General features: G+C 42.6%; 1 protein-coding gene and 1 long non-coding RNA gene across 2 annotated transcripts in view; one reads left to right on the top strand and one right to left on the bottom strand.

Moving 5' to 3' along the window:
* Window positions 1-27,324, top strand: part of LOC142139481 (uncharacterized) — a 928,167-nt gene that overhangs the window by 326,706 nt on the left and 574,137 nt on the right. The gene's annotated exons all lie outside the window — the stretch shown is intronic.
* Window positions 1-27,324, bottom strand: part of APP (amyloid beta precursor protein) — a 183,888-nt gene that overhangs the window by 80,633 nt on the left and 75,931 nt on the right. Inside the window, exon 3 of the mRNA XM_075198369.1 lies at window positions 9,203-9,332. Coding sequence (XP_075054470.1) covers window positions 9,203-9,332 — 130 coding nt within the window. The remainder of the gene's footprint in view (window positions 1-9,202; window positions 9,333-27,324) is intronic.

Here is a 27,324-nt window from a genome sequence, read left to right as displayed (position 1 = left end):
ATAAATTATCATTTCTTAAGGCCTTGAAAGGGACACTATTGTTGTTGACACTATTTATTATCTGGGCGAGGGGCGTTAGATATAATATTACTTATAGGTGACCCTTAAATAGCAGTAATGTGTAGGATTTTTTTTTTTATCATCACAAAAAGGGCTTCTTAAATAGGCCACTAAAAGAAGAAAACGTGGATGAACGGTTCGACTGGATCACTTATAAATAACTTATGGTACAAATTTATTTAAAGGAAATAGCGCAGGGCGCTTATTTATATAATTACAAATGTACTTAATTTTGATATTGTGTGTATTTTGGTAAAGTAAATATCTTTACTTCTGAGACCAGGGGAAGAAATTTGTTTTTTTGTTTTAACTTTGCTAGAGGAAATGCATTATTTCTGAGGTATATACCGGATGCAATAAGCCTTTGTTGAGGAAGTCTTTTGTGTATTTTGGTAGGGAAATGACTTGTTTGGGGTTTTGTAACTTTTCTTTGGGAATGTGTATTCTGCAATGGTCTGAAGAAAGGACCAATGTTAATCTCATGTTAATTAGACCTTCTGATATGTGAGGGTCCAGCACCTGAAGGCTAAGGGAGGTTTAATTAGACTTGGTGTTAGATTTCCTGTGTCTAAAACAAGATGTAGGAGATCACAGCAAGTTTTAGATATTACAGTTAAGTGTAAATATTGCTTGCTTTGCATGTAAATCCATGTTTGGGTTAACAAACTGCATCACAATTCTAAAAATAGCTCAGACCTCAGGGGGCTGGCTTATTCTGTGAGGCTGCGTCCAAAATGGTATTAAAACTGTTTTGTATTGAAAATTGTTCTTCTTGTTTCATCGAACCTACTAACTGGTAGCTTCAACCAGGGTGAGCAAATAAACACCACTTGCTTCAAAGACCTGCTTGGAAACTTCTCTATCCCTGTAACCTACAGATAGGACCCAACTCTAATCCATTCCCTGCTGTTTCTGAGGTTTGAACTCAGCTTTCCAGTACTACTGCTCTGCCCGCTACCCAGGAGCTCTGGCCAGTGTGATAGGCCAGGGGGTCTTCCATCCACAGCAACCCTGATCCATATGAGGAGGTCAGGGGTACCAGCCAGGTACACCAGTAACGGGGTACACTAGCAGTAACAGTTACCCAGAAGAAACCAGGGTCTGGATGTCGGTAAGGAGTCCAGTGTTAGCAGTATTTGTAAGCCCTTTCTACTGTGGTTAGAGGGAGCATTTCAAAGGTAACGATGGCAAAGTAAGCCCAGCCGGTTCCCAGCAACAACAGACAGGGCGGCATAGGCGGTCCATCCGGTCACAAATGGATTTTAATCTTCTATTTTTTCCCTCATTGTGTTTGCCCACTGCTCTGTCAGCCATTCTATTAAAAACATATTAAGTGACACAGATCTGTGGTATCAGCATGAACTATACAGAACTCGAACAGTTAAACACAAAACACTTCTTCTGCTTCCTCCTGGCAATAAAGCTCTCAAATCATTACAGACACATTGCAAGTCAAATGGAAATGATTTTTCCTGGAAGTAGAGTGTATAGAACGATCAAAAAGCATAATCGATAAACATCACGTGGACAATGAACGAGGGCGGAAAAAAAACAGGAGAAAAAGAAAGAGCCCATCTTGACTAATTAAGTCTAAACTAGTTAAAGGCAGCACAAACTTACAAAACTGAAAAATGATTCTAGCATTCTGATAGCTAATTGTGTGTATTATGGAAGAGAGAGGATGTTCTAGATTAGGGCCAAGAGTATGCCACCCAACTGTCTCTATTTAAGCGGGACAGAGACGATTCTGGAGGGCTGTTCCACCTTCCTGGAAACCAGGATGTGCCCCCCAACTAGTGGGAATGTTGGGTGGTATGTTCTCTGCTCTGCTGTACAGCAGATTACACATACATCTGCGGGTGCCAGTGTAAGGGTGTTTCCAATGGAACGGGGTTATGGGTATCTAGCATTCCACAGACGCCACAGCTGGGATGGGCATGCCCCCAGCACAGTCACAGTCCCAGCCCCAATTCCAATAAAAATTGGCATGTTGGGAGGTATGCAAGAGGCTGCTGTTGGAACCTCGAACTGCAAAGTGCCCGAGCAGTGGTGACCGAGCCTGGGGTGCCCAAGCAGGAATAGTGAATGGTAAACAACCAACACTAAAGGTACTTTGCACATGGTAATACCTTGGGTTGCTTCCTTCCTCAGTCATGACAGAGTGACTCTGAAGACTCCAGCCCCTCAGGAAAGCTATGGCTGAAACCAGGGAAAAATGGACCCACCCTTACTTTGCAGCAAAGGGGGGGCCTAAAGACCCTTCCCTCTTACAGGGCCTTTGAGGGGGATGACTACACAGACGTGCAATAATCTAGAGGTTAACCTCGATATGCAAAAAAAGATGACTGTTCCAGATCAGGGCCTGTCCAGTAGTTGAGGAGATACCAGTCATCCAACCACTATAGCTGCATCAGAGTACATAAAGGAGATCATTCCAGCATTTGGGTTGTAGTGCATGCTGGGACTTCTAGCTCCCCAGCAGCTGCAGACCCACGGGGTCACCTATTTCTGTTCTAGATCCCATCATGCACAGCTTCCCTTGGATTCTTCTTGAACACACTCAGCGCTATGACAAGGATACATGGTTACAAAGGCTCTGTCTGTCACACAAAGCTTTGTTCTCTCTCCCATCTTCACAAACAATTCTTAGCATAACTAATCCAGTTACACATACACGCTGAGCTAAATAAGCAGTCACAAAAGCAAACAGAGACACGAGCAACACAGCCACCGAGGAACAGTGAGACATGGCAATACAAAATACCTCCAAAATCCTCTCTTGAACAAAGGACATGTGTGCCCAGTATTTAGGATTTAAATGTATTAAATAGGGAATAAAGTGTAAAATAAAACAAAATATATATACATTTTACATCCCTGGTCACTGAACACTATCTTATTCATCATCATCACCATTTATATAGCACCACTAATTCCGCAGCGCTGTACAGAGAACTCATTCACATCAGTCATTGCCTCATTGGAGCTTACAGTCTAAATTCCCTAACACACACACAGACTAGGGTCAATTTGTTAGCAGCCAATTAACCTGAAAAAACAGTCAGTATTTAACTTATGTGAAAAACAGAATACTAATTTTCACCCCTTGCATTGTAACAAGGTTTTGTCCAGGAGACTGAAATAAGAAACTTCTTAAGTTCCTTAATGAATCAGGCCCCTATTTATTAAACAGAGAATAGCCCCATCTCCGACAAGATCATACATTTCGCCCTATCAATGGATCACCGCTGGTGACTGCAATGCTATCGCTGAAAGTAACCCTGACCGGAGAGAAGATTCACTGGAGCTCAGGATGACGACTGCAGAAGATAATGAATGAAAATATGCTTTGCTATTGAAATACAGCATTTTTACATTCGCAAATAGTTTTAAAACATATTTTTATCTAGTTTGACTATTTTAGTATTACTTTTTGTCATTATTATGATTATACCAGCATTATTTTCCTTATTTAATTTTTGTCCTGTTTTCTATTTCTCCAATAAAGATAAATTGAAAAGCAAAAAAAAACCCCCAGTAATTTGTTTTTCTTATAAACACAGTACACTGCCGGTAGGTATTTCTACTGTTAACCAAAAATACAAACCACACAGACGCCGTCTTTCTCCAGACAGAGGTCACATTGAGCAGTGATTATCCATCTGGCAGTAGAGAGGGTAAGATTCTGGTTCGTATCCAGACTTAACAGCATTATTCTATGTAGAAGAAAGACGTTTCCCATTGTCCGGGAGCCAAGTAATATTACTCATTGTATCACTCATTGCCTGCAGGATACACGGTACATATGACAAAACAAACCCAATTAGGTAAACAATAAAACACAGCCAGAACTCCGACATAACCAACATACGATAAACGCTCTTCGGAATTATAAATAAAATTGCAGTAACGAGGACATTTAAAGGGAAGAAATGCACAAAAGCCAAATAATTTATACTATATAATTTAAAGAGAGTTTCTAGGGGGGATTCAATTCAATACTGCCGAAAGTAATGCGGCCTGCGGACTATAACCATTACTACGGTAATAGTGCACATTATTACCGTTAGAATAGTAATATTTAACGTGTTAATATGGTAGTATGTTTTATTTCTGCTCGTGGTGAGCAGAAATCCGGGTTAGAATTGCCATATTAAATGGTAATAGAATGGAGACCGCATTACTTTTCGGCAGGAACGTGGCCAAATGAATTCCCCCCCCCTACAATCAAACTTTATTGATAAAGATGTGAAATAAAAACTGAATAAAACAGACTGGCCAGTATACTAAGCGTACCTGTACACCAGCATTATTTTAGAGTACAAAAAGATAAAAGACAAGGGGCCTGAGTCAATAAGGAGAGCAAAGCAAAAAAAAGGAGTAACTTTGCACCTGGGCAAAACCATGTTGCATTGGAGGGAGAGGTACATTTAAAATGTGAGGACAGATTTATAATTGGGGAAGGGCATGTCCTAGATCAACTTTAAATTTCAGTATAAAAATAAAGCTATCATGTATTTGTGTGCTACATGAAAAAATAGACAGTATTTAACTTACGTGCAAAATAATAAACTCATTTGCACCCCTTGCATTGTAACATGGTTTGTCCAGGGGAACATTTAATTCTTTTTTTGCTTTCCTCTCCTTAATGACTGTTTGTAGCGAAGCATCCAGAATCCTTTGTTTTATTTTTCCCCATCTTGCGTCTTCACCAGAATAAGTAGCTATAGGGAGATATTTAGGAAATGCTACCTGGGAAAGTAAAAATATTCAAGTCTCTCCAAAAGGAGAAGGGCCCTGTGGGGGATATCATTCACACGGCAAGACTGAGTTATTACCTCACCCGCTGGGGATTTAGAGCATGACGTAGGCCTCTGCTGGCACAGAACATTCACCTGCAGACGGATCCGTTTCGGCTTTGCTTTTCCTATCCGGCACAAAAGGGCTTAACGTGATTTTGTTAGTCAGAAACATCCAGTGGAGGAATTTATCAAAGAATAATCAAACCCTACACAAATGTTTACTGCTGAACAAAAAAATTCTAATGGCAGCCCGATGTGTTACACACAGCATGATGATCGTCAGAGTAGAATACAAAACCACCTTTGGACTCGCCCGCAGAACATTATAAGGAGCGGCCAGCATAGTTATTAGACCATACCTGCTCATTAATATGGCTCAGGAAGGAATCAAAGACCAGACTGCATTATTTTTTTAGTGCAGTTTCTGTCATTTCAAGCCAAACCCACTGCATGGATCTCACAATCTGACAAACACATATAGTGCCCACTGTATATAAACACCAAATTCATAATGTCCTGTGTGATTCCAGCACAACTAATGCACTACACACAGTGGAGGCAGCCATTTTCTGAGATAATATTCAAGAGTAAGCAGCCAACACTATTGACATCACCCACGCATTAAACTAACAGACATAGGAATGCAGAATTGTGCCCTATGCCCCAATTGTAAAGCGCTACGGAATCTGCTGGCGCTATATAAATAAATGTTGATGATGATGATGCCCTCAATGATGTTATTTGTTCCTAACGAATATATAAGCTGCATTATTCTGAATATTGGGCAGCACGGTGGCTCAGTGGTTAGCACTTCTGCCTCACAGCACTGGGGTCATGAGTTCAATTCCCGACCATGGCCTTATCTGTGTGGAGTTTGTATGTTCTCCCCGTGTTTGCGTGGGTTTTCTCTGGGTGCTCTGGTTCCCTCCCACACTCCAAAAACATACTGTTAGGTTAATTGGCTGCTATCAAAATGACCCTTGTGTGTGTGTGTGTGTGTGTGTGTGTGTGTGTGTGTGTGTGTGTTAGGGAATTTAGACTGTAAGGAATTAGTGGCGCTATATAAATAAATGGTGATGATGATGATGGTGAATGTTGGTTCAGCTCACAAAATGGCTGCCTCCACTGTGTATATACAGTGGGCACACACTAACCTCCCTTCCAGCACACCTTTCCATGCCATCAATGCTGCAAAGCCAGTTGTCACCGGTATAAATCCATAGGCAAATGATCTTGCCCTGGACAGCGCAGAATTTCCTCTGAGCTCCAGGCCTAGTGGTTACCTGTACTGCACACGAGGAGAATAATGATGTAATGGAGATGCTGGGCTTTGACATTTGTTTGCATCCACATGTGATATTTAGACAAAAGAACAAAAACACTTGTCTATAGGCCTCCGGCGGCCTATAGTCAGCCTCTTACACTCCTCCGACGTTCACAAACAAACCATCACATGCCATTGTCTGCTATGGCAACAAGACCTTACCAGAAGGAAGACCAACAAGGCCCCATCCACAAAATCATTAACTGCGTTCACTGGTACAAACAATTCTCATTAAAGCTCGGTGAGAGAATTTACTATGATCAAACTGGCTCAGCTCTTTTCGGGATATATCAAACCCACTCTGCTATTAACAAAAAACATGTTCCAAACAGCTATCCCAAAGCTCACTAACCTAATTTACGAAACGCTAAACCAATCACGGACCTTTAGCCTCAATACTATTCCTTAGATCCCAAAATTCAAGCTGGAGTATCCAGAGAATTACATCAACTCATCTCAAATTTATCAAGCCGCGGGTTTGAAAAAGTGGAGATGTTGCCTATAACAACCAATCAAATTCCAGCTGTCATTTTGAAGAATGTACTGAATAAATGATAACTAGAATCTGATTGGTTGCTATAGGCAACATCTCCACTTTTTCAAACACGCAGCTTGATAAATTTACCCCCAGATCTCCCAATTACTTTCTTTTACCACACATTTCTGCTACAGACTGAGATATTTGCTTTACATACATTATACATTCCAAAATTAAATAAACATGGATGAGAGCAGGGGCATTTCAATAGCTAATAAAATACAAAGTTTTATAGGTACTCACTTCAGAGAGGGGGGTTTATTTATAACCACAGTAACCCAAACATACCATTGCACAGAGTGATAAAAAGTCAATTGCTGATTGGTCACCCTGGGATACTACACTGCAATATTACATGACTATTACTAAACTCTTCCACTTAAAAAACAAATTAACAATAATATTTTGATGTACAGCATGGTGAACTGTCCTGTGTTACGTCCCAAATTATCTCAGAAAATACGTTTTAAAAATAAATTCTGCCATTGCATATTTGTTAAGTGTTTTGCATATCCAAAGAATACACAGCACAGTGTCATGTTGCTTGTAGACAATAAAGTGGACCCATCAACTGGATCCAAACTGAAAATACAGCCCTACATTCACAAGTGGCTAATAGACGATACATGCCCCCTTTATTGGTGGCTAGTGGAAAATATAGACCCAGTACTTACAGTGGGATTTGGCATGAATCTGGATCTAATTGGCTTTATTTTTACTTTTTTATTTTGTTTATAGGCATTTTAATAATGTTCTTAGAACCATGACACACAATGCATATACAATCGTCGGAATGTTTGGATACCAATATGGCTAGTATAGATCGAGGCAAAAGTTTGTGTACAATTGCTGGAAGTTGAAACACACAGAACAAAATAAAAAGCAATGTCCCCCATATTCTGTGGTCAGAGAGTTTTAGTGGCTGCCCCAGGCGCCTTCTTTACGTTATAGAAAAGAAAGTCCTGCCATTTTTTAAAAAAAACAAAAAAAAACCCAATAAAAATAATAATAAAAAAAAACTAAAAGTAACTAAAAACTCATTATTTTACTTTATTATAATCATTATTTTTAGAACAAAAAAGGGGTTTTATTACGCATAAAAATAATTACAGCCACCCAGCCGGAACACTGGGACAATAATGGTATATATGAATCTTAATAATCTCACAGCATAAATCACACATTATATTAGGATATTTTCTATGGTGTCATAAAACGGGGACAGCGGTGATAAATCAATGTGACATATAATAAAAGAAAGGCATTTCATGCTGCCAGCAATATTCTGCATAGGGCTTTTTAAAACCTACATAAAACACACGTCCGTTCGTGAGAATTTAATGTCTGCGCGCTGCCCCAGTAGGACCTCTCTTCACAGACCCATCAAAAGTTTATTTTCTGAATATGTAAAAAGTCAGACATATTTTCACGCTATTACAGCACTCCTCTTCCTCTCTCCATCACCATCCGATACAATATATAAGAAAATTAACATTAACCAACCAGACCTTTATAAGACCTCCTGGCACAAAACTGACCATAGTCTGTGTGTCTATCTGTGTGTGTTAGGGAATTTAGACTGTAAGCCCCAATGGGACAGGGACTGATGTGAGTGAGTTCTCTGTACAGCGCTGCGGAATTAGTGGCGCTATATAAATAAATGGCGATGATGATGATGTTGTATAAGCACAGTGGAGGCTGACATTGGGTGAACTGATCCGATATTTAACTAGTGAACGTTCCTTAGGCCTCGGTACTTTTACTAGTTCCCAATGAATTAATAGGCTGCATTTTCCAGAAATATTGGTTCCTCCTACAAATGGATGCCCCCACTGTGTATAGCTAAGGGGAACATTTTACTTAGCATAATTAAAAAGGACCTGCCTAATGTGCTATATAAACATAAAATAAACAATACTGAGTTTTTCTATGCTCCCTCTGATCAGTAGAGAGCAGCAGGGATACATCGGACAACAAACAACAGCGCCATAAAAATAGATGCTCATTTCTACAGTCTGGTGGGACAACAATTTGTCGACTTCTCTGTTCGTTAGACTTATGTGTGGGTGAATGGCCTGGCTGTCACTGCAGAGAAAAAAGTGTCTCTCTGAATTGGATTCATCACTGAGTCAGAGCCAGTCAGTCACGTAGCTCCTTAGTGGTTACGTTAAAGCAGAGGCAATAGTGGAAGGCAGAAGCCTCCTTGCTCACTCATCATATGTCATATGACTGTAAAAGTTCAACCCAAATTCTCACTTTTACAAGTGGTGTACAGGTAAACGTCTAAGCATCACTCTGATTCTGTCCTTTGTCTTGTACAACATGAAGGCAAATATTGGTTTGGTTGGTGGGTGTGGATGGCACAGCTACCTATGCACCAGTTTTCCTAAATGGCCCTCGTTGCAGTAAGTTCTCAAACACAAAATCCTAACCTGCAACAGCAGAATATTAAGCAGTGAGTGTGCCTTAACTACTCACCTAAACACCGGTATGGAACCACAATGTGAGTGTGACTCTTGCATTGCTTGCGCCCACGCTTGCACCAGTTCTGGATGGTGACGGGTTGGTTGGCTTCCACCACATTGGTTATCTGTAATTCTGGGTAGACCTGGAAGAGAAACGATACAGAAACCGTTAGAATTTCACAAATTTCAGCTCTTTTCAAAACAGGGGAAGCGAAAATCGTTCCAAACAGTTGTTCTTTTAAGGATGACAGTAAGGACCGCGCAAAAACAATTAAATCCCTTGTACAAAACTAAGATACAAGTATGACAGAACACTTCACAACAGTCACAAGATAAATATATAAACAATAATGGCATTTGTACCACAGGTAAAGCAACATTTATATATGTTCCAGACTTCAGAACAATACTTTACAGTGAAGTGTCATTATATGTATTCCTGTCACATACACACTACAAGCCTCATGAGTATTCGTACCCTTTATTTAAAAAGCACTAACATATTACACAGCACTGTACACTGAGGAGGGCAGGATGCCAGTAAATAAAATACGACGACATGAAATAGAAAGTAAAGTGGACGCTGCCCACATGAGCTTACAATCTAAGAGGTGGGAATCATTGTATAGATCACATAATTCACAACCGTTTAGTCACATATTGCGAGGTTATGTACACTCCCACAATCACGTTTTATCTTACCAAAACACATCACATCTGTTGATTTGGTTTGATAAACTTCCCCAAAATCACGAGCAACAACGGAACAATGTCAAGCGAATAGGTATGTTTATCGGGAATTTCAATTGTTGGAGACACTGCATCTGAAGTATGATTGCATAAGTATGTAGCCAGCTTAAGACGGAAGCATTGTCAGCCAGGAATATTAAAGCCACCATTGGCGATTGCTATTTTTTGTACAGCTATTGGTGGCTCCGATCTCGCCAAGTCTGTGGTATACTGGGCATTTGTGGGTACCCATCTAATTGTAAAGAAATTAACTTCAAAAACACACATTTTTCACACTCACAATATTCTTTTTCATATCAAATGTTAGGTCTTTAGGTCATCTTCAATGATCCATTAATATTGAGAAATGTTTTTAAGTAGGTTTATACCTGTCCTTAATTGATTCTGTTAGCTTTATTTAATCTAATCTGTAAACAGGAGTTCAAGTTATATATAGGCAAAATAGACCACAATTTTACATGGAAAAAAGGCAATACATAATGTGCAAGAGTTGAATGAAACAGTTAGAGATTTGGCCTTAAAGCTGCTATATTTTTTTTTTTAAAACAGCAATTTTTGTAACATGAAGTTGTCACTTTTCCAGGGTTGTCTACTATAAGTCAATGTGCTCTTTGCAAATTCGCTCTGTGTGGGAGATGCAAATGGCTGCCACCGCAGAAAAAAAAAAAAAAGAGCGTCTCAGCTCTAATCATGTGGTTTCTGCTCAATCCCAAAGAGAGTGTAAAGTGATCAATGAGCCAAAGCCACTCAGTCATGAAGTGGTCAAATAATGGCAGGAAGGAGTGAAAGGGAAGGGTGGATTGTGCTATGAAGGTGCATGTTGATAAAAGGGGCATTCCAAAGCCTCCTTACTCAGTTCATATGTCATCTGATAGCCATCACTGAGCCAAAGCCACTCAGTCATGAAGCTCCTTAGTGGTCAAATAATGTCAGGAAGGAGTGAAAGGGAAGAGTGGATTGTGCTATGAAGGTGCATGTTGATAAGATGGGGCATTCCACAGCCCCCTTACACACTACATCATATGCTATGTGATAACCATCCTAATCACAGGACTTCTAGCAAACCGTAAATTCTCAATGACAACTTGAGAATATATAGGGAAAATAGAAAAAAACGATCTGGCTTCTAACATGTAATAAAAGTGATGTTAAAATGCTAATAAATCAGCTGTAAGTGTTCCCATTCTTACCACACAGCAGAATGAGTTCCCACCATCATCCCTCTAGCTCTATTAATAGACTATACATTCTGAGAAATGTGAGGTTATATATACGGTACAGAACTTGAAGATTGTATGATCGGAACATCGCACCTCTGCAAAACAGTCTGCTCCACTGCGAAAACCTATTCAAATATTAAATTCCAGAAGGTTTATTTTGCTCACTTAGTTCTGTAGACTCCTCTCGGAACCACCCACCAATCTTTTCTAGCGCCTCAGTATATTCCAGTCAGCCGGCTTCAGTTTTAGTGAAACAGAATATTAAGTAGTTGCATTTAAAAGTATTGGCATTGTGAGTGCCAATACACTTCTATTGTTCAATGTACGCCGTTCTTAAAACACGCTCTTTACGGTGACATGATTTTTGTAGCCTTGATAGTCTTCGCCGGCCAGGGGACTTCGATAAATAGGAGCAATCTCTAAATCTGGTGAAAACTCCCATTTTTGCTGAAGATAGGGGTTTTCTCCTATTATATATTTAAGTTGACTGCAGAAAATGTGCATTTTAGTATGCAGTTGGGTACATCACTAAGCAACAGACTCCCCCATTGTTCTGTATAAATGTTTCTAGCGCTACATCTCAAGGTTATACATTCTTATGCAAAATCACCCAAGACGGCTGCTCTGCCAGCTTCAAAATGCACAGGAGTAGGAATATTTATAAGTTTCACCTCACAGCACCATATAAGATGGCCTCTAAGGTGAAAGGAACGAGCTGGTAGGTACACACTGCAGGTACAGGAAGAAAAGACTCGCCAATTAAGAGAAATAAAGAGAGGTGATGTCACCGGTCGGAACCGGCGGTGTACTCCCGATGCTGCGAGAGAAAAGTCCTGGAGGAGAGTCTTCTCTGACAGTGAGCAATGTAGTCATTAACGTGGAGTTTGTGAGAACATATTTAGTAATTCGGCTGGTGAATACCATTACACGTTTATAATGGCTCCAACTAAAATTATTTCCTTAGGATGTGCGGTTGTGCAATAATAAACACGGAGAAATAATGAAAAACTACAGCTTTGCATTACATCAAGCCACCCACAAGTTGTTATCAAACCTCTAGTGTGCTTCCAGCGACAGTTACAAATGATTGCACGGAGTTGTCCTCTGGGGCTTACAGGGAATAGGAGACTGTAAATTGCTATTCATTTTAATTCCCCCCCCCTGTTTCTTCTTCTTCTTCCGACGACGATAATGCTGTTTTTCACGCTAAGAAAATGATACAGAGGAGAGACGAGTTAAAGTGGGATTCCTTTGAGGTTTTGTGACAAGGACTGAAATGTAAGTAATGTCATTTTATGTAAAAATCTGAATGTGCATTACGACAATACAATAAACCTTAGTACTAATTAGTCCCAATGCCCAACCGGTGGGCCTCTCTGCCTCCCCCCTCTGCGGCCCAGCTCAAGGGATCTCTAATACGACAGCAGTGGTAATTATTACCTCAGGCAGTGCTCCGAGATGTAAGCACAGGCCTCTATGGGATGCCTTGTGCTGGGCCAGGAATTTCTGTATTTCTCTCTCTCCGACGCTCTACGCTAAATCAGAAAGGTCAGGATGAGCTCCAGGAGTGGTGCATTGAGGAGAAGGGAAGTGGGCGAGTTCCTATACGGTACAACTATTTACAGTAGTTGTACCGTCACGTCATTTGGCACAGCTGGTGTACCAGTGACCAATTAAAGCTGGCAAGGCGCCCCTCACATCAAATATACAGCGCAACGTAGCAACTTGGCGTGCGCAGGTGATCTCACCAGTCCTTGCGCAAGTGCGTTCATCAAGAGCGATCAGCTGAGTGGAGCGCCAATGAGGGAGGAGCTAGACAGCAACAGCTTGTGAGTACTGGCGGGTATATCACTGGACGTTACTCCTTGTAGTAATGATAGCATTAATTTTTCTTTTATTAACAAACAAGATGGAGTCTGTCATTCTGTGTGTTTCTTTGCGACTAGATTACCAGTTTTGTGCTGTTTTTCGCACATCACAATATATTACATTGCTTTTCTTAAAACTTGTGAAGCAAACTATGACCTGCAAAATCAGCTATTGAATATACAACACAGACAATTATTTACTAATGCCATAGTTGCCTACTCTCCCGGAATTTCTGGGAGTCCTCCCGGACTCCCGGGAGAGCAGGGCAACCTCCAGAATCCTGGCCACTTAAGAACGTTAAATGGAGGGGGCGGGGCTTAGTCACGCGATTCACGCGTCACTTTGGCCCCGCCCCTGTTATAATAGGCCAAACATGATTATGTCTGTTTAGGGGGTGGAGCTATGTGACGCGATTAACCAAGCCCCGCCCACACACCCACCTCCCCCTGGATTCAATCTTATATGCCTAATTCAACATAATGTTGATTTTAGAATAGAGATATTATAAGTATTTGAATGTTCTTAAGTATACTTTATAATTTTGCTGAACAAACATATGAATATAATTGCTTATATATAATACAGCAGACTTGGCTGTTATACTGTCACTTACTGCCCATATTGCATCAGCATTCACTTTAATGTAAGGAAAAGGATTATAGGAGGATGGCATTCATCAGACCTTCTTTAGGCCTCGCTGTGGGTTATGAAGGCTGTGCCAGACTCCCTCTATTACACGTATGTTAGGATGTCATAGGTAAACCGAGGGGGGGTTCCTAGTGACCGGAAACCCCCCTCCAAGCCTGGGGCACTGTATAATTGAGATGGCTGGACCCTGCCCCCGCTTCACACAGTTCTGCTTGAAAAGGGAGAGCTGGGTGCACCTAACATTATTGCGCGCAGCATTGCCCATGTATATTATGGGGATAGGAATAGTTGGAGAGCAGCCAAGCACTGTCTAAAATTATAGCCACACCCCCATGCATGCTGGTCACGCCCACTGGTTGCGTGGTGTGGAAACCCCCCCCTCTACAAATCCTGCGTTTGCCCCTGGATGTATGATCCAACCAGAGGGCTGCTTGTTAAACACGGGCTCTCTATACACTGAATCAGAGAAACTGTGTGTTTGTCTAACACCGTATTGAAGTTAAGTGATTATTACAAAATCATTTTCTTATAGACAGTTTGGGAGTGTATCATTCTTTCTCTGTGCTAACATTTCAGGATAATAATCTTGAACCCGATACATTCTTTTAATACACTCCTACTGCTGACATTACTGGGTATTACTCCCTCTGCTGACATATTACTAGACATCATTATAACCACTACAGGACAGGGTCGATAATTACTGCGGAATTCAGCGACACCCCTACTGCACAATTCACTATGACTTATCTCTATTATGTCACTGGTTCCTAGTGAATGTTTATAAATACTGGCCCAAAAAAAGGGTTCCTCCCCTGTATCTAGCTAACAGGTGCAGTTTGGAAGCACCCCAACCTCCAAAAATGTACTTAATTGTAGAGTCAAAGTCCCTTGATTGAAATATCAAAAACATTTATTATTATTTATTATTATCTTTTATTTGAAGGCGCCACAAGGTTTCCGCAGCGCCGTACATGGTACGAACAGTGGACTATACAGGGTAAAACAGTACAGAACAATAAACAAAAAGTACCAGTACTTCAGGGACTCCGGGCAGGCATATACAGTAGAGACGGAGCGGAAGAACAGGTTTGGAGACAGGAGGGAAGAGGGGCCCTGTTCATACGAGCTTAGATCCTAAGGGAGGGTAAACAAATCAGGCACAGAAGGGAGCCAGTAAAGCAAAGGGGAGAGAAAAAAAGGGGCCAGGGGAGAAACAGAAGAGATGAGAGGTTAAGTGGATGGTTGGTAGGCCTTAAGGAACAGGTGAGTTTTAAGTGCCCGCTTGAAGGGAGCACAGATTGGGTGAGAGACGGATGGAGTGAGGGAGGTCGTTGCAGTGAAGGGGGGCAGCGCGGGAGAAGTCTTGGATTCTAGAGTGGGAAGAGGTGATCAGAGTGGAGGAGAGGCGGCGATCATTGTCCGAGCGCAGGGAGCGGGCAGGAGTGTGAATGGAGAGGAGGTTAGAGATGTAAGGGGCAGTAGACTGAGAGAGAGCCTTGTAAGTGGTGGTAAGGAGTTTGAAAAGGATTCTGTAGGGGAAGGGGAGCCAGTGTAAGGCAAGACAGAGGGGAGGCAGAGGAGGAGCGGCGTGAGAGGAAGATGAGTCTCGCAGCCGCATTGAGTATGCCGGGGAGGCCAGTAAGAAAGAGGTTGCAGTAGTCGAGGCGGGAGATGATAAGAGCATGGATGATAGTTTGGTGGCATCTCGAGAGAGGAAGGGACGGATGCGGGCAGTGTTACGGAGTTGGAAGCGACAGGCTTGGGCAAGGGATTGAATGTGGGGGGCAAAAGAGAGAGAGGAGTCAAGAGTGACTCCCAGGCAGCGGAGTTGGGTGACAGAGGAGATAGTGGAGTTGTTAACAACGATAGAGAGGTCATGGTGGGAAGGGAGTCTGGGTGGGGGAAAGACAATGAGTTCAGTTTTGGAGATGTTAATTTTAAGAAAGCGTGAGGACATCCAGGAGGAGATGGCTGAGAGGCAGTCAGTTACACGAGAGAGGAGGGAGGAGGAAAGATCAGGAGAAGAAATGTAGAGTTGAATATCATCAGCATATAGGTGATACTGAAGACCGAACGAGGAGATGAGAGCCCCAAGGGAGGAGGTATAGAGCGAAAACAGTAAAGGGCCAAGAACAGAGCCCTGAGGGACTCCAACAGGGAGAGGGGAGGGGGTGGAGGAAGAACCAGACGTGGATACAGAGAAGGAGCGGTTAGCAAGGTATGAGGTGAACCAGGCATGGACAGAGCCAGAGAGGCCAAGAGAGAGAAGAGTTTGCAGCAGGAGGGGGTGGTCCACGGTGTCGAAGGCAGCGGAGAGGTCGAGGAGAATGAGTATGGAGTAGTGACCCTTGGATTTGGCTGATAGGAGATCATTAGTAACTTTAGCCAGGGCTGTTTCGGTGGAGTGGAGGGGGCGGTAGCCGGATTGGAGAGGGTCAAGGAGGGAGTGGTCAGAGAGGTGTCTGGTGAGGCGGCTGCAGACAATCCGCTCAAGTAATTTGGAGGCATATGGGAGAAGAGAGATAGGGCGGTAGTTAGCAAGAGAGGTGGGATCAAGATTGGGTTTCTTGAGGATAGGGGAGATGAGAGCGTGTTTGAAAGAGGATGGGACAACGCCAGAGGAGAGTGATAGGTTGAAGAGGTGTGCGAGGTAAGAGCAAGCAGTAGGAGAGAGAGAGCGAAGGAGGTGGGAGGGGATGGGATCGAGAGGACAGGTAGAGGGTGGAGAGGAAAGAATAAGGGAGCGTACTTCTTCACCTGATGTGGGGATGAAGGAGGACCACAGCTGGTTAATGGCAGGAGGTGAAGCGGTGAGGGTGGCGGGAGAGGGGTGGGAGGAGATGTTCCGCCTGATGGCTTCATTTTTGGAAGAGAAAAAGGAAGCGAAGTCAGAAGCAGAGAGGGAAGGCGGGACAGTGGGAGAGGGGGAGGAGAGGAGGGAGTTGAAAGTGGCAAAGATGCGGCGGGGATTGGAGGACTGAGAAGAGATGAGGGACTTAAAGAAAAATTGTTTAGCGAGGGACAGGGCCGAGCAGAAAGAGGAGAGGATGAATTTGAAGTGAAGGAAGTCAGCCAGGGAACGAGATTTCCTCCAGAGGCAATCGGCTGTGCGAGAGCACTTTTGGAGGGAGCGGGTGAGTTTGGAGTGCGAGGGTTGGGGAATAAGGCGACGACGGCGGATAGAAGAGGCCGGTGCGACGGTGTCCAGGGCAGTAGTGAGGGATTGGTTGTAGAGCGAGGACGCCTGATCAGGGCAGGCCAGAGAGGAAAAGGGGGATAGGAGAGTTTCAAGAGAGAAAGAGAAGGAGATGGGGTCGATGGCGTCAAGGTTGCGCCTGGTGAGGGTGGCTTTAGGCGAGGTGGGAGCAGGGTAGGAGGACAGAGTGAAGGAGAGGAGATGGTGGTCGGAGAGTGGGAAGGGAGAGTTGGAGAAGTCAGAGGGAGTGACCAAGAGAGTGGGTAGGGGAGGAGGTCCACTGAGAGAGGCCAAGAGAGGAGGAAAGAGTGAGAAGTTTGATGGTGGCAGGGTCAGAACAGTTGTCAATAGGGATGTTAAAGTCACCCAGTATAATGGAGGGTAGGTCAGAGGAAAGATAGTGGGGTAGCCAGGCGGCGAAGTTGTCAAGAAAAAGAGAGGTAGGGCCAGGGGGACGGTAGATGACGGAGACACAGAGGTGGATGGGGGAGAAGAGCCGAATGGAGTGGACTTCAAAGGAATAGAAGGAGAGGGAAGGTAAAGTGGGTATGACCCAAAAAGTGCAGTTAGGGGATAGGAGGAGGCCCACTCCCCCTCCTGGACGCTCGTCTGGTCTTGTGGAGTGGGTGAAAGAGGCCCCCATAGGAGAGAGCGGCAGGGGAGGCAGTATCAGAAGAAGTGAGCTAGGTTTCGGTTATGGCGAGAAGATTAAGAGAGTTAGAGATGAAGAGGTCGTGAATGGAGGACAGTTTGTTACGAACAGACCTGGAGTTCCAGAGGGCACACGAAAAAGGGAAGGATGGAGAAGGGGAGATATGGATGAGATTGTCAGAGTTGATGGAGCGAGGGGGGGGGGGGGTGAGAGATAGGATAGAGAGATTTGGGCCCTTGGCGGGGGCTGGGCGAGAGGATGGGTATAGGAAAGGAGCGAGGAGGCATGATGAGAGACAGGGGAATGAGAGAACGGCCAGAGGAAGCAGAGGAGGTGAGAGGGAGAAGCACAGCAATAGGGAGTCCAAGGAGGAACAGAGCAAATTAGAAGTAAGTTCTATATGGGCTAACGAACAGAGTAAACAGTGAGTAGGACGGTAGGGGCTAGAGAACCGACTAGAACAGAAATGCAGTGGCGGAGACAGTATGGAGTGCAATTGACATTCAAATAAAATTGAAGTAAAATGAAATACAATAAATAATGAAATAAAATGAAGTACAATAAGATAAAATACAATAGAATAAGCTATTAGGAGTTCTGGTGAGACGTGAGATCCGGGGAGACACGGAGAAAATGTAGGTCCCGTGTCCAGGTGACCAAGGTCAGAGAGCCCAGAGGTGAGGAAGGTCCAGGGAGGAGGAGAGCCAAGAGATTGGGAGGACCAGAGTCCAGGAGGGCTAGGTAGGTCCAGGTTTTAGGAGGGCCAAAAGGCCTAGGTGGTCCAGAGTTCGGGAGGGCCAAAAGGAGCATGCTGGTCCAGAGTACTGGAGGGCCAAAATTTAAAGATTAAACACAAAAATAAAGTAAAATATTCCTCTGCTGACTACTGAACAGACTATTGAGCTAACTTAGGCTAAGTACAAACAGGGGATCGCAATTCATATTTAATAACATGGCCAGTACGGTGGCTCAGTGGTTAGCACTTCTGGCTCACAGCACAGGGGTCATGTGTTCAATTCCTGACCTTGGCCTTATCAGTGTGGAGTTTGTATGTTCTCCTCGTGTTTGCCTGGGTTTGGTGGTGCTATATAAATAGATGATATTAAAATACAATTAAAAAGATACATATAAACCACATTGCATTTATTTTCCTTCTAAGTATGGGTATGTCTTTGGATTGAAAATTTTGTCAAATGCATGTGGAAACACACTGTTATTGAGAATACGTTGTCAACAGCGTTGAAGAGTGTCAGAGCATGTGAACTGGAACAAGAACTATTTTAAAAATGCACTATGCATGTTAAAAACAGGTTAAGAATAGGCAGCACGGTGGCTAAGTGGTTAGCACTTCTGCCTTACAGCACTGGGGTCATAAGATCAATTCCCGACCATGGCCTTATCTGTGAGGAGTTTGTATGTTCTCTCTATGTTTGCGTGGGTTTCCTCCGGGTGCTCTGGTTTCCTCCCAAACGCCAAAAAAAACAAAACAAAACAAACAAAAAAAAAAGCATACTAGTAGATTAATTGGCTGCTAACAAATTGACCCTAGTCTCTCTGTCTGTCTGTGTGTGTGTGTATGTTAGGGAATATAAACTGTAAGTCCCAATGGGGCAGGGACTGATGTGAGCGAGTTCTCTGTACAGCGCTGCGGAATTAGTGGCGCTATATAAATAAATAAATGATGATGATGATGAATACAAAAGTATACATTGCTATTTAGTACGGTGAATTTAATTTTCAAATCTGTTTACTAGTCCTTATCCTGCGTTAGAAACACAACTTAAATTTATAGCTCTAATGCCATTGTATACATAGTCTTGGGCTTGAATTTAATCCTCTCCTTCTTTGCATCAAAGCTGGGATTTTGCAAACGCAGAGAGAAAAGTTTCATAGAATCTGTCCTATGTTGAATAAATCAAATGGGTTTCTTGAATCTTAATAAAATTACTGTAAAACGATAGGAAAAGAAAAAGAAAAAAAAACACGGGAAGAAGCATTGTTTTATAAAATAGACTCTACTTTTCGGAAATGTAATAACATTTGTTTTATACATTTCCAAGAAAGCAAGACTGGGATTCTATAGATATCTTTTCCTCTTTGCAGCCATTGTATAATGCCACCCCAGGCAAAACGTTCTCTAAAAAGTGTTATAAATATTGTAAGAGTGGAAAACGATTACATTATAATAAGGCTGCCATTAGCGGTGACAATTCTAAACTGCTAGGGGAGTGCCAATTATTCTGACACTCACTGGTGAGAAATTTTATCTCAACGCTATTCAAGTACAATTTAAATTATCTTCCATTAGATACACACAAACTTTTAAACATTTTTGGAAACATTTTTATTTTAAAACGTAAAGTTGAACAGAACGCATTTTTTTCCCATGTGAGAAGCGTATAATGGAATGAGCAATAAATACACAGGGGATCATCACGGCCGTACTAAAAAACCTCAGCCATGGTTACCTCAGGACTGTCGTAGTGATTGTTCCAAACGTGCACTGTGCTAGACAAGTTTACGTACAGTGCCGCATAAATGTACAGTACTGTGGGGTGGGGTACGGCATATCGATGCCGAGAAGGCCGACAAGACTTACTCTGATCTGAGGATTCCGAAGGAGCTGCTTCCCGACCATGACGACTCCTTCACCCCGACTTCAGCCAATGACGATGAAGCAAGAAGCCGGCTGCAGTTGATGACGTCATTGAGCATGCCGACGCCATTATCGCTGTTGTTAAGGGGGTAATGTAAGTATGCACCCATGTACAATGTAGTTTACAAAGGCTTCTACCTTTTACATGGGTGCATACTTACATTACCCCCTTAACAACAGCGATAATGAGGAGTCGTCATCGGTCATGGTCGGGAAGCAGCCCCTTCGGGATGTCGGGGTAAGTCTTGTTGGGGTAGTCAGCATAGATATGCAGGCTACCACCGGTACTGTGCTATAAGAGTACAGAAAATTGTATAATGGAAATACTTTCATTTGTGCCAACATTCGAAAAAATAAATAAATGAAAACAAAAATGTAAGACTAATACAACTTCCTTTACTAGAGTCACCAATAATCTTCTTTCTGCTAAGAGTCAATTCTCCATGCTCATCCTGTTGGACCTCTCTGCTGCTTCCGACTTCTGGACCACCCTCTTCTCCAGCACAACATTCACTCCACTGGCCTTCGTGACATTGCTGTCACCTGGCTCATTTCCTACTTGCCCAACCGGTCCTCCTCTCACTACCTCTGCCTGTTGGGGTCCCTCAAGACTGTGTCCTCCGCCCTCTGCTCCTTTCTTTGTACACCTCCTCCCCTTGGTGGTCTAATAAACTCCTTTGGTCTCCAGTACCACCTCTGATTGCACTCAAATTGTACCTCTCTTTGCTAACACCTCATGGATGTCCCAATATTATTCAAAGCTCAACACGTCTTAACAGAACTCTACATCTTCCTTCTCTCTAAAGTCTACAAACCTTCCCAGCTCCCACACCATGGACAACACTACATTCTCTTCGGTTCTTCATGCCCGATGAGTAGTTGTCATCCACGACTCCCTTTCCTTCACTTCCCACATCCAGTCCTTCTACTAGGTTTGTTGTTATTCACTTTGAAGCATTGCAAGGATTAGACCCTTCCTCACCCATGACATTATCTAAACACTTACCCACTCTCTCATTATCTCCAGCCTCAACTACTGCAACCTCCTCCTGTCTGGCTTCCCTCTCACTTCAATCAATTCTCAATGCCTCTAAGATTTTCTTCTTGTCTGCTCCAATCTCTTCCACCTGTGCTTCCTTGTCTCCAGTATACACAGTCAAATACATAGTATTATGCGTCCTGTATGTCCATTACATCCCATGTTGGTATGTCTATGTTATATGCTCTACTTGTCCACTGTACAGCGTTGCAGATCTTTCCAAAAGTGCAGTGTACAGTGCTGTATAAATGGACAGCGCTATGCTGTAAGAGTAAAGAAAATTACGTAATGGAAATACTATGATTTGTGCCAACATTTAAAAAAAAAGGAAGACTCTAATGCAACTTGAAATATTTTAAAATAATGTAGTTCAGATACTCAAGTTACTTAAACTGTAAAGGCAGTCTTAGTATATACCACAGAATCATTAAGATCTGAGAAGTATTTGGACAGAAAATATGTCAAGGGTTTTGAAGTGTGGTCAGGAATGCTCTCAACCCAAACCTTAATATTTACAATAACACAAGTGTTGAATGAGAGGGGGGAAAAAATAAAAGGAGTTTCAGTAGAAGTGTACTAAAAAGGAGAGGGGTGAGCAAAACAAGGCCCGGCGATCGGGCACGGAGCAACCGAAGCCCTGCGATCGGGCACGGAGCAACCGAGGCCCGGCGATCGGGCACGGAGCAACCGAGGCCCGGCGATCGGGCACGGAGCAACCGAGGCCCGGCGATCGGGCACGGAGCAACCGAGGCCAGGCGATCGGGCACGGAGCAACCGAGGCCAGGCGATCGGGCACGGAGCAACCGAGGCCAGGCGATCGGGCACGGAGCAACCGAGGCCAGGCGATCGGGCACGGAGCAACCGAGGCCAGGCGATCGGGCACGGAGCAACCGAGGCCAGGCGATCGGGCACGGAGCAACCGAGGCCAGGCGATCGGGCACGGAGCAACCGAAGCCCGGCGATCGGGCACGGAGCAACCGAAGCCCGGCGATCGGGCACGGAGCAACCGAGGCCAGGCGATCGGGCACGGAGCAACCGAGGCCAGGCGATCGGGCACGGAGCAACCGAGGCCAGGCGATCGGGCACGGAGCAACCGAGGCCAGGCGATCGGGGCTCAGCAAAAATTACAAAGTAATTTTAAAGTTTGTTTCACAACTTAGGCTGAAAATTGCCTTAATAAATACTGATTGCAATATCAACATTTAATGAGGTTGGGGAATGTAACCACCACCTTAAAAGCTCCACTAAACCTATAATATAAGGTGATTTACAGAACAGAGCTGCTCATCACATTTGCAAAGAAACATGTAAAAACGTTCATATAACTGCAAATATTCGAAGGGGTCGGAGTTTGAGCTCTGTAATGGCCCTCCCGCTCACACCCATCTCAGCAGCAATGTCAGAATGGTGAATGATAATCTTTCCCCAGTGCACTGACAAAGGGCCCTGTGTTGGACCCGAAAAATTGTCTTTGATGGGAACACGGCACCTCTTAAATGTATTTCATATTGGCTTTAGATTCTAAGTGAGGATAAAAAAAAATCTACATATACTACCTAAAATATCTGGGGCTAAACTACAGAAAATGGAAGATACTGGGCAAACTCTCCCAGAGGGCAGATCCCAGCGCTCCACCAAGGGAAGGAGGTCAGTGAACACGTAACGAGTGCCCGCTGTACCATCCTGAAACCAAGGCACACTGCGCACTGGGCTTTGGGTTTTACTTGCACAGAAAACATTTTCAACGGCTTCAAATAAGCGCACAGAAACATCCGATCATCCGCTTGTAACGTGTTACCTAAATAATTTAAAACACATTTCAGAGTTTCCTGACAGATAACACTGAGAAAAACAATCAATCTCCACAGAGAGTAAATAAATCCTCTCAGATACAGACAGACCTTCCTGACACAAGTAACTTTCTACTAACCATAGATCACAAGAGCTGACACTATGAAGAATGACAAGCCTCTGTTTGTGGTACAAATTGCTTTTTAGCAATACTAAAAAGGGATGCAATTTCCTATATCTGTCAGACGGACATATAGCAAGACACTATGGATCTATGGTTCTCCTCGTCTAAACCAGTGGCGGCATACGACCAACAAAGGCATCAGCCGCCCTCCAGAACAGTATAATGTCTCCTACTGGGTAATTTGGATGTCAAAAGTGAGTGCAGTACATTTACACTGTGGAGCTGGTTAATTTGTGATTGGATGGTGAGGAGACAGTGATTGTGGTGCATTTTCACAGTCTCTCTCAGTCATAGACAACATAGTACACTTTAAGGGTCAAAGGTGTGCCCCTCTAACCTTCAAAAGGGCCACACAACACCCCTTAATCTCAGTTATAAGTTAAAACAATGCACTTAATCAAAGAAGAGTATTGAAGAGACACCTATCTGTAGCTTTAACAACTCTTATGAATGCAGACTACAAAATCTCTGTAAAAGTAATAATAAACAGGAATGTAACTGAACAAGTCGGGGTGATGAAAAATGTGCGCCACCAGAAAAGATCGCTTACACCAACGATACTGTGTGATACGATGGTGATTGTAGGGTGAGGCAACATTAGTGTGTGTGTCTTGCCTCGGATTTCAATAAAGCTTTTGAAATTGTGCCCCGTATCTTCCTGTTAGAGTGTTTGGTAGAATGTGTCTTCCAGCTGAATATGTTAGAATGATTAGGAGTTTATCGGATGTATCAAGTAGAGTCAGATGACCAGAAATGTCAAAATGAGTGTGGGGTCTGGTGTGAGACAGGGGTGCCAATTGCACCCCAATTTTATTCATAGGTGTGGTTGAACCAATCCTACAACTGATTACAGCGATGAGAGGAATGCCGATGCCTGGTAGGGCTGATAAAGTATTGGGCTACATGGACAAAATGCATCGAAGGCAAAATTATTAATTAGGTTATTCTGTGAGACATCAGCATTCAAAGTAATTTAAGGATAAAACACTTTTACTGTTTTTGGTATAATGGTATGAGTGGATGAAGTTAAATGCATGGAAAGGAGTATTAAAGTTCTGGGTCCTGATTCATTAAGGGATCTTAACTTGAGAAACTTCTTATTTCAGTCTCCTGGACAAAACCATTTTACAATGCAAGGGGTGCAAATTAGTATTTAACTTATGTGCAAAATAGAATACGGTCAGTTATTTCATGTAGCACACAAATACTTGATATCTTATTTGTACACTGAAATTTAAAATTGATATTTGTGTGCTACATGAAAAAACAGTCAGTATTTAACGAATGTGCAAAACAGAAAACTCATTTGCACCCCTTGCATTGTAACATGGTTTTGTCCAGGAGACTGAAATAAGAAACTTCTTAATTTAAGATCCTTAATGAATCAGGCCCCTGGGGGTGATTTTTGAAGATGATTTGAGTGTCCAGAAAGCTAGATTGTTGGAGGATGAGAGATTTGTCTATGATTGGTAAAGCGTTCATTGTAAAAAGTGCAATTTTGTCTATATCGTTGTCAATTGTGTGTTTCCTCTCTTGGTTGTGCGTTTAAAAAAAAAAAAAAAGCAAATAGGATGTTATTTTTATGGGGATGCACAACATAAAGATTGAAAACAAAGGATGTGGTTAAATGCAGGAAGAACAGAAGTGTTGGTTTTTCCAGATGTGGAGATATATTTGGGTTTATATTACATTGCGCTTGTGTTGGCTGAATGAAAAACAATGTAAGGCTACATATACATCATCATCATTTATTTATATAGCGCCAACAGGACTAGATTTATGGCTGGACGGATGTTGTGAGGTTTAGGACAGTGCAGTAGCCTTCAGTTGCCCCGGTATATTATAGTGTGATTGAACAACGAGTCAGGAAGTAGGATCTGTTAGACGTGCAGATGGGAGGATTTAAGGAAAACAATGAAGGCAATTAAAGTGTGGTATGAATGAGAGACAACATGTAACATTGACTATCTGAGGTTGAGTGAAACTGTGAATGTATGGAAGACAATGATGATGAATAGCATGACAATCTGCCAAAGAAACATCATCTGGGGGAGAGCCCATGTGATGCTGCTGTGCGTGAAGTACAAAAAATAGAGATTTGGTCAGACTGGATAAACGCCCAAGAACGGCGTGTGGATCGGGATGTTATATGGAGTTGTGGGATAGGGGGATTATGACAAAGGTGAATGTGATGTCATGCGAGGTTGCCTTGGAATAGGAGCATGTGCTAGGTTTCATGACTAATATGGCATGTGAGATGGAAGTTTTGTGGCAAGTTAGAAATGTCAAGGACTTCAAGGAAGATGCTGTTAGAATGGTGCATGGATAGGTCTGTGCACGTAATTTACGGGACTGATAGAGGACTCTGGAGATACTTGGAAAATTAGGAAAATAAAAAGCCGTGGTTAAATATAAATAATTTAAAACGGGGCCTGTTTTGATTTTAAACAAATATGTAAATGAAGACGGGGACACTGCCTCGAGTTTGCCAAAGGACGTTAACTTCAGCCCCTCTTTCATTCGAAAATACGTGCAGAAAATTGTATAAAATGCAATGCTAACATAAGGGAAAATGTTTATTACATTGTAGATACTTATACTCTTCAATACATTTTTTAACAAAATGTTTGTTTGTTTAAATTGTAGACAACTTTCACATAATCTGTGCAGTAGATTGCTCTGTGATTGGCTAGTAAGGTCTGATCACCAGCTTGTCTATCCTCCCATAAGTTAGCATAATTATTTGTAGTTTGAACAATTTATACTTCTGTTTTTATAATGTGACCTTATTCTTCTCCAGAAAGGTAAAGTGTCCCCCCCTCCTTGTTAGTTAGTCCGAGGCCCTTGTCTAAAGAGTGCTGAGGCTCTAAAAAAATGACTTTCTTCCCTACAAAAAACAACCTTACACCCTTACATACCCATTTTTCACAGCAGAGTCCAGATTTGCTGTGGCAGGAAAGCGGTGGAACTTAACATGCAGTGCCACTATCTAACCACTTGGTGGCATAGCTTGGTAGATCAGGGGCGTGGCTTAAAGTGACCCAGTTATAAATCAGGACTATTGAGCAGTATCCCTCTGCATCTTACTATATAAATGCGTATCTTTCTGACTTGGGATGTTCAAAAATTAATTCTGCTCCCCATCCCCCCCCCCAAAAAAAGGTTTGCTTTTTAAGTTTTTATTTCTCCTTTTTCAAAAGTACAAGTTACAAAATGAAAGCAGGAAATGTGCAATATTGTTTAATTTATGTATAAGAGGTATATTATATACACATAACGGGAGTGTTTTATTTATTAAAATGAACAGTACAAAATGTATATTTAGGCCATGTCCATGAGGACGGTCTTTGTTTGAACAGGCAGGGGATGCTATTGAGGAGCATGAGAGTGATACATCATATTTCACAATCCTTCATGCTCCATTGAGTTCTCAGTGCCCTAAAAAAAAGCCCTCGCGGCCTTAGAGTAACATTTTACTTGTAATGTCTCAAACTTTAACTACATCCTTGCACAGTACTGCAGTGTCTGATCTCCACATTATACTATCAAACAGCCATGTGGCTTGTAAGCATTAACGTGATCCGATGGGTTCTGTGAAACGCGAGATCGCAGATGGGTTCTCATGTGTATACACACAACAGGGAGAACCGTTTCTTCTCACACAATGGCGCAGCTCCAGTTACCTGCTCTTTGTCAATCTCTGACCTCTGATGACAGTTCAGGTTTGAAATATGCTTCCCTGCAAGTTACTAATGAACAATGCAATGAGTGTTACTATTATAGGATATGATATAGGAGGGCTGCAGAATACTCGGGAGTTTATATGCACTGTTTGATGTTCTCTGCTGCACAAATACATCTATTCATCCAACAACATTATAGCCAGGTGCCTACTAAAGTGCACAGACAGAGCAGGTGGCATACTCTGGGCATTACCCACATTCGAAAAAAAAAGAATACCGTCGCACCAATAGCCTGGAGTTGATGACTCCACTATCAGAGTATACTTTTGTAATATATAGCCATATAATAGGAGGTGAACAGGCGGAACTACTGAGATAGATAGATAGATACATAGATATAGATACATAGATATACACACACACACATATACATACACAGACACA

This window comes from Mixophyes fleayi, chromosome 2 (genome assembly GCF_038048845.1).
Source record: "Mixophyes fleayi isolate aMixFle1 chromosome 2, aMixFle1.hap1, whole genome shotgun sequence".
NCBI lineage: Eukaryota > Metazoa > Chordata > Amphibia > Anura > Limnodynastidae > Mixophyes > Mixophyes fleayi.
Note: the sequence above shows the minus strand (reverse complement) of the source record. Positions and strands in the feature narration are given on the sequence as shown.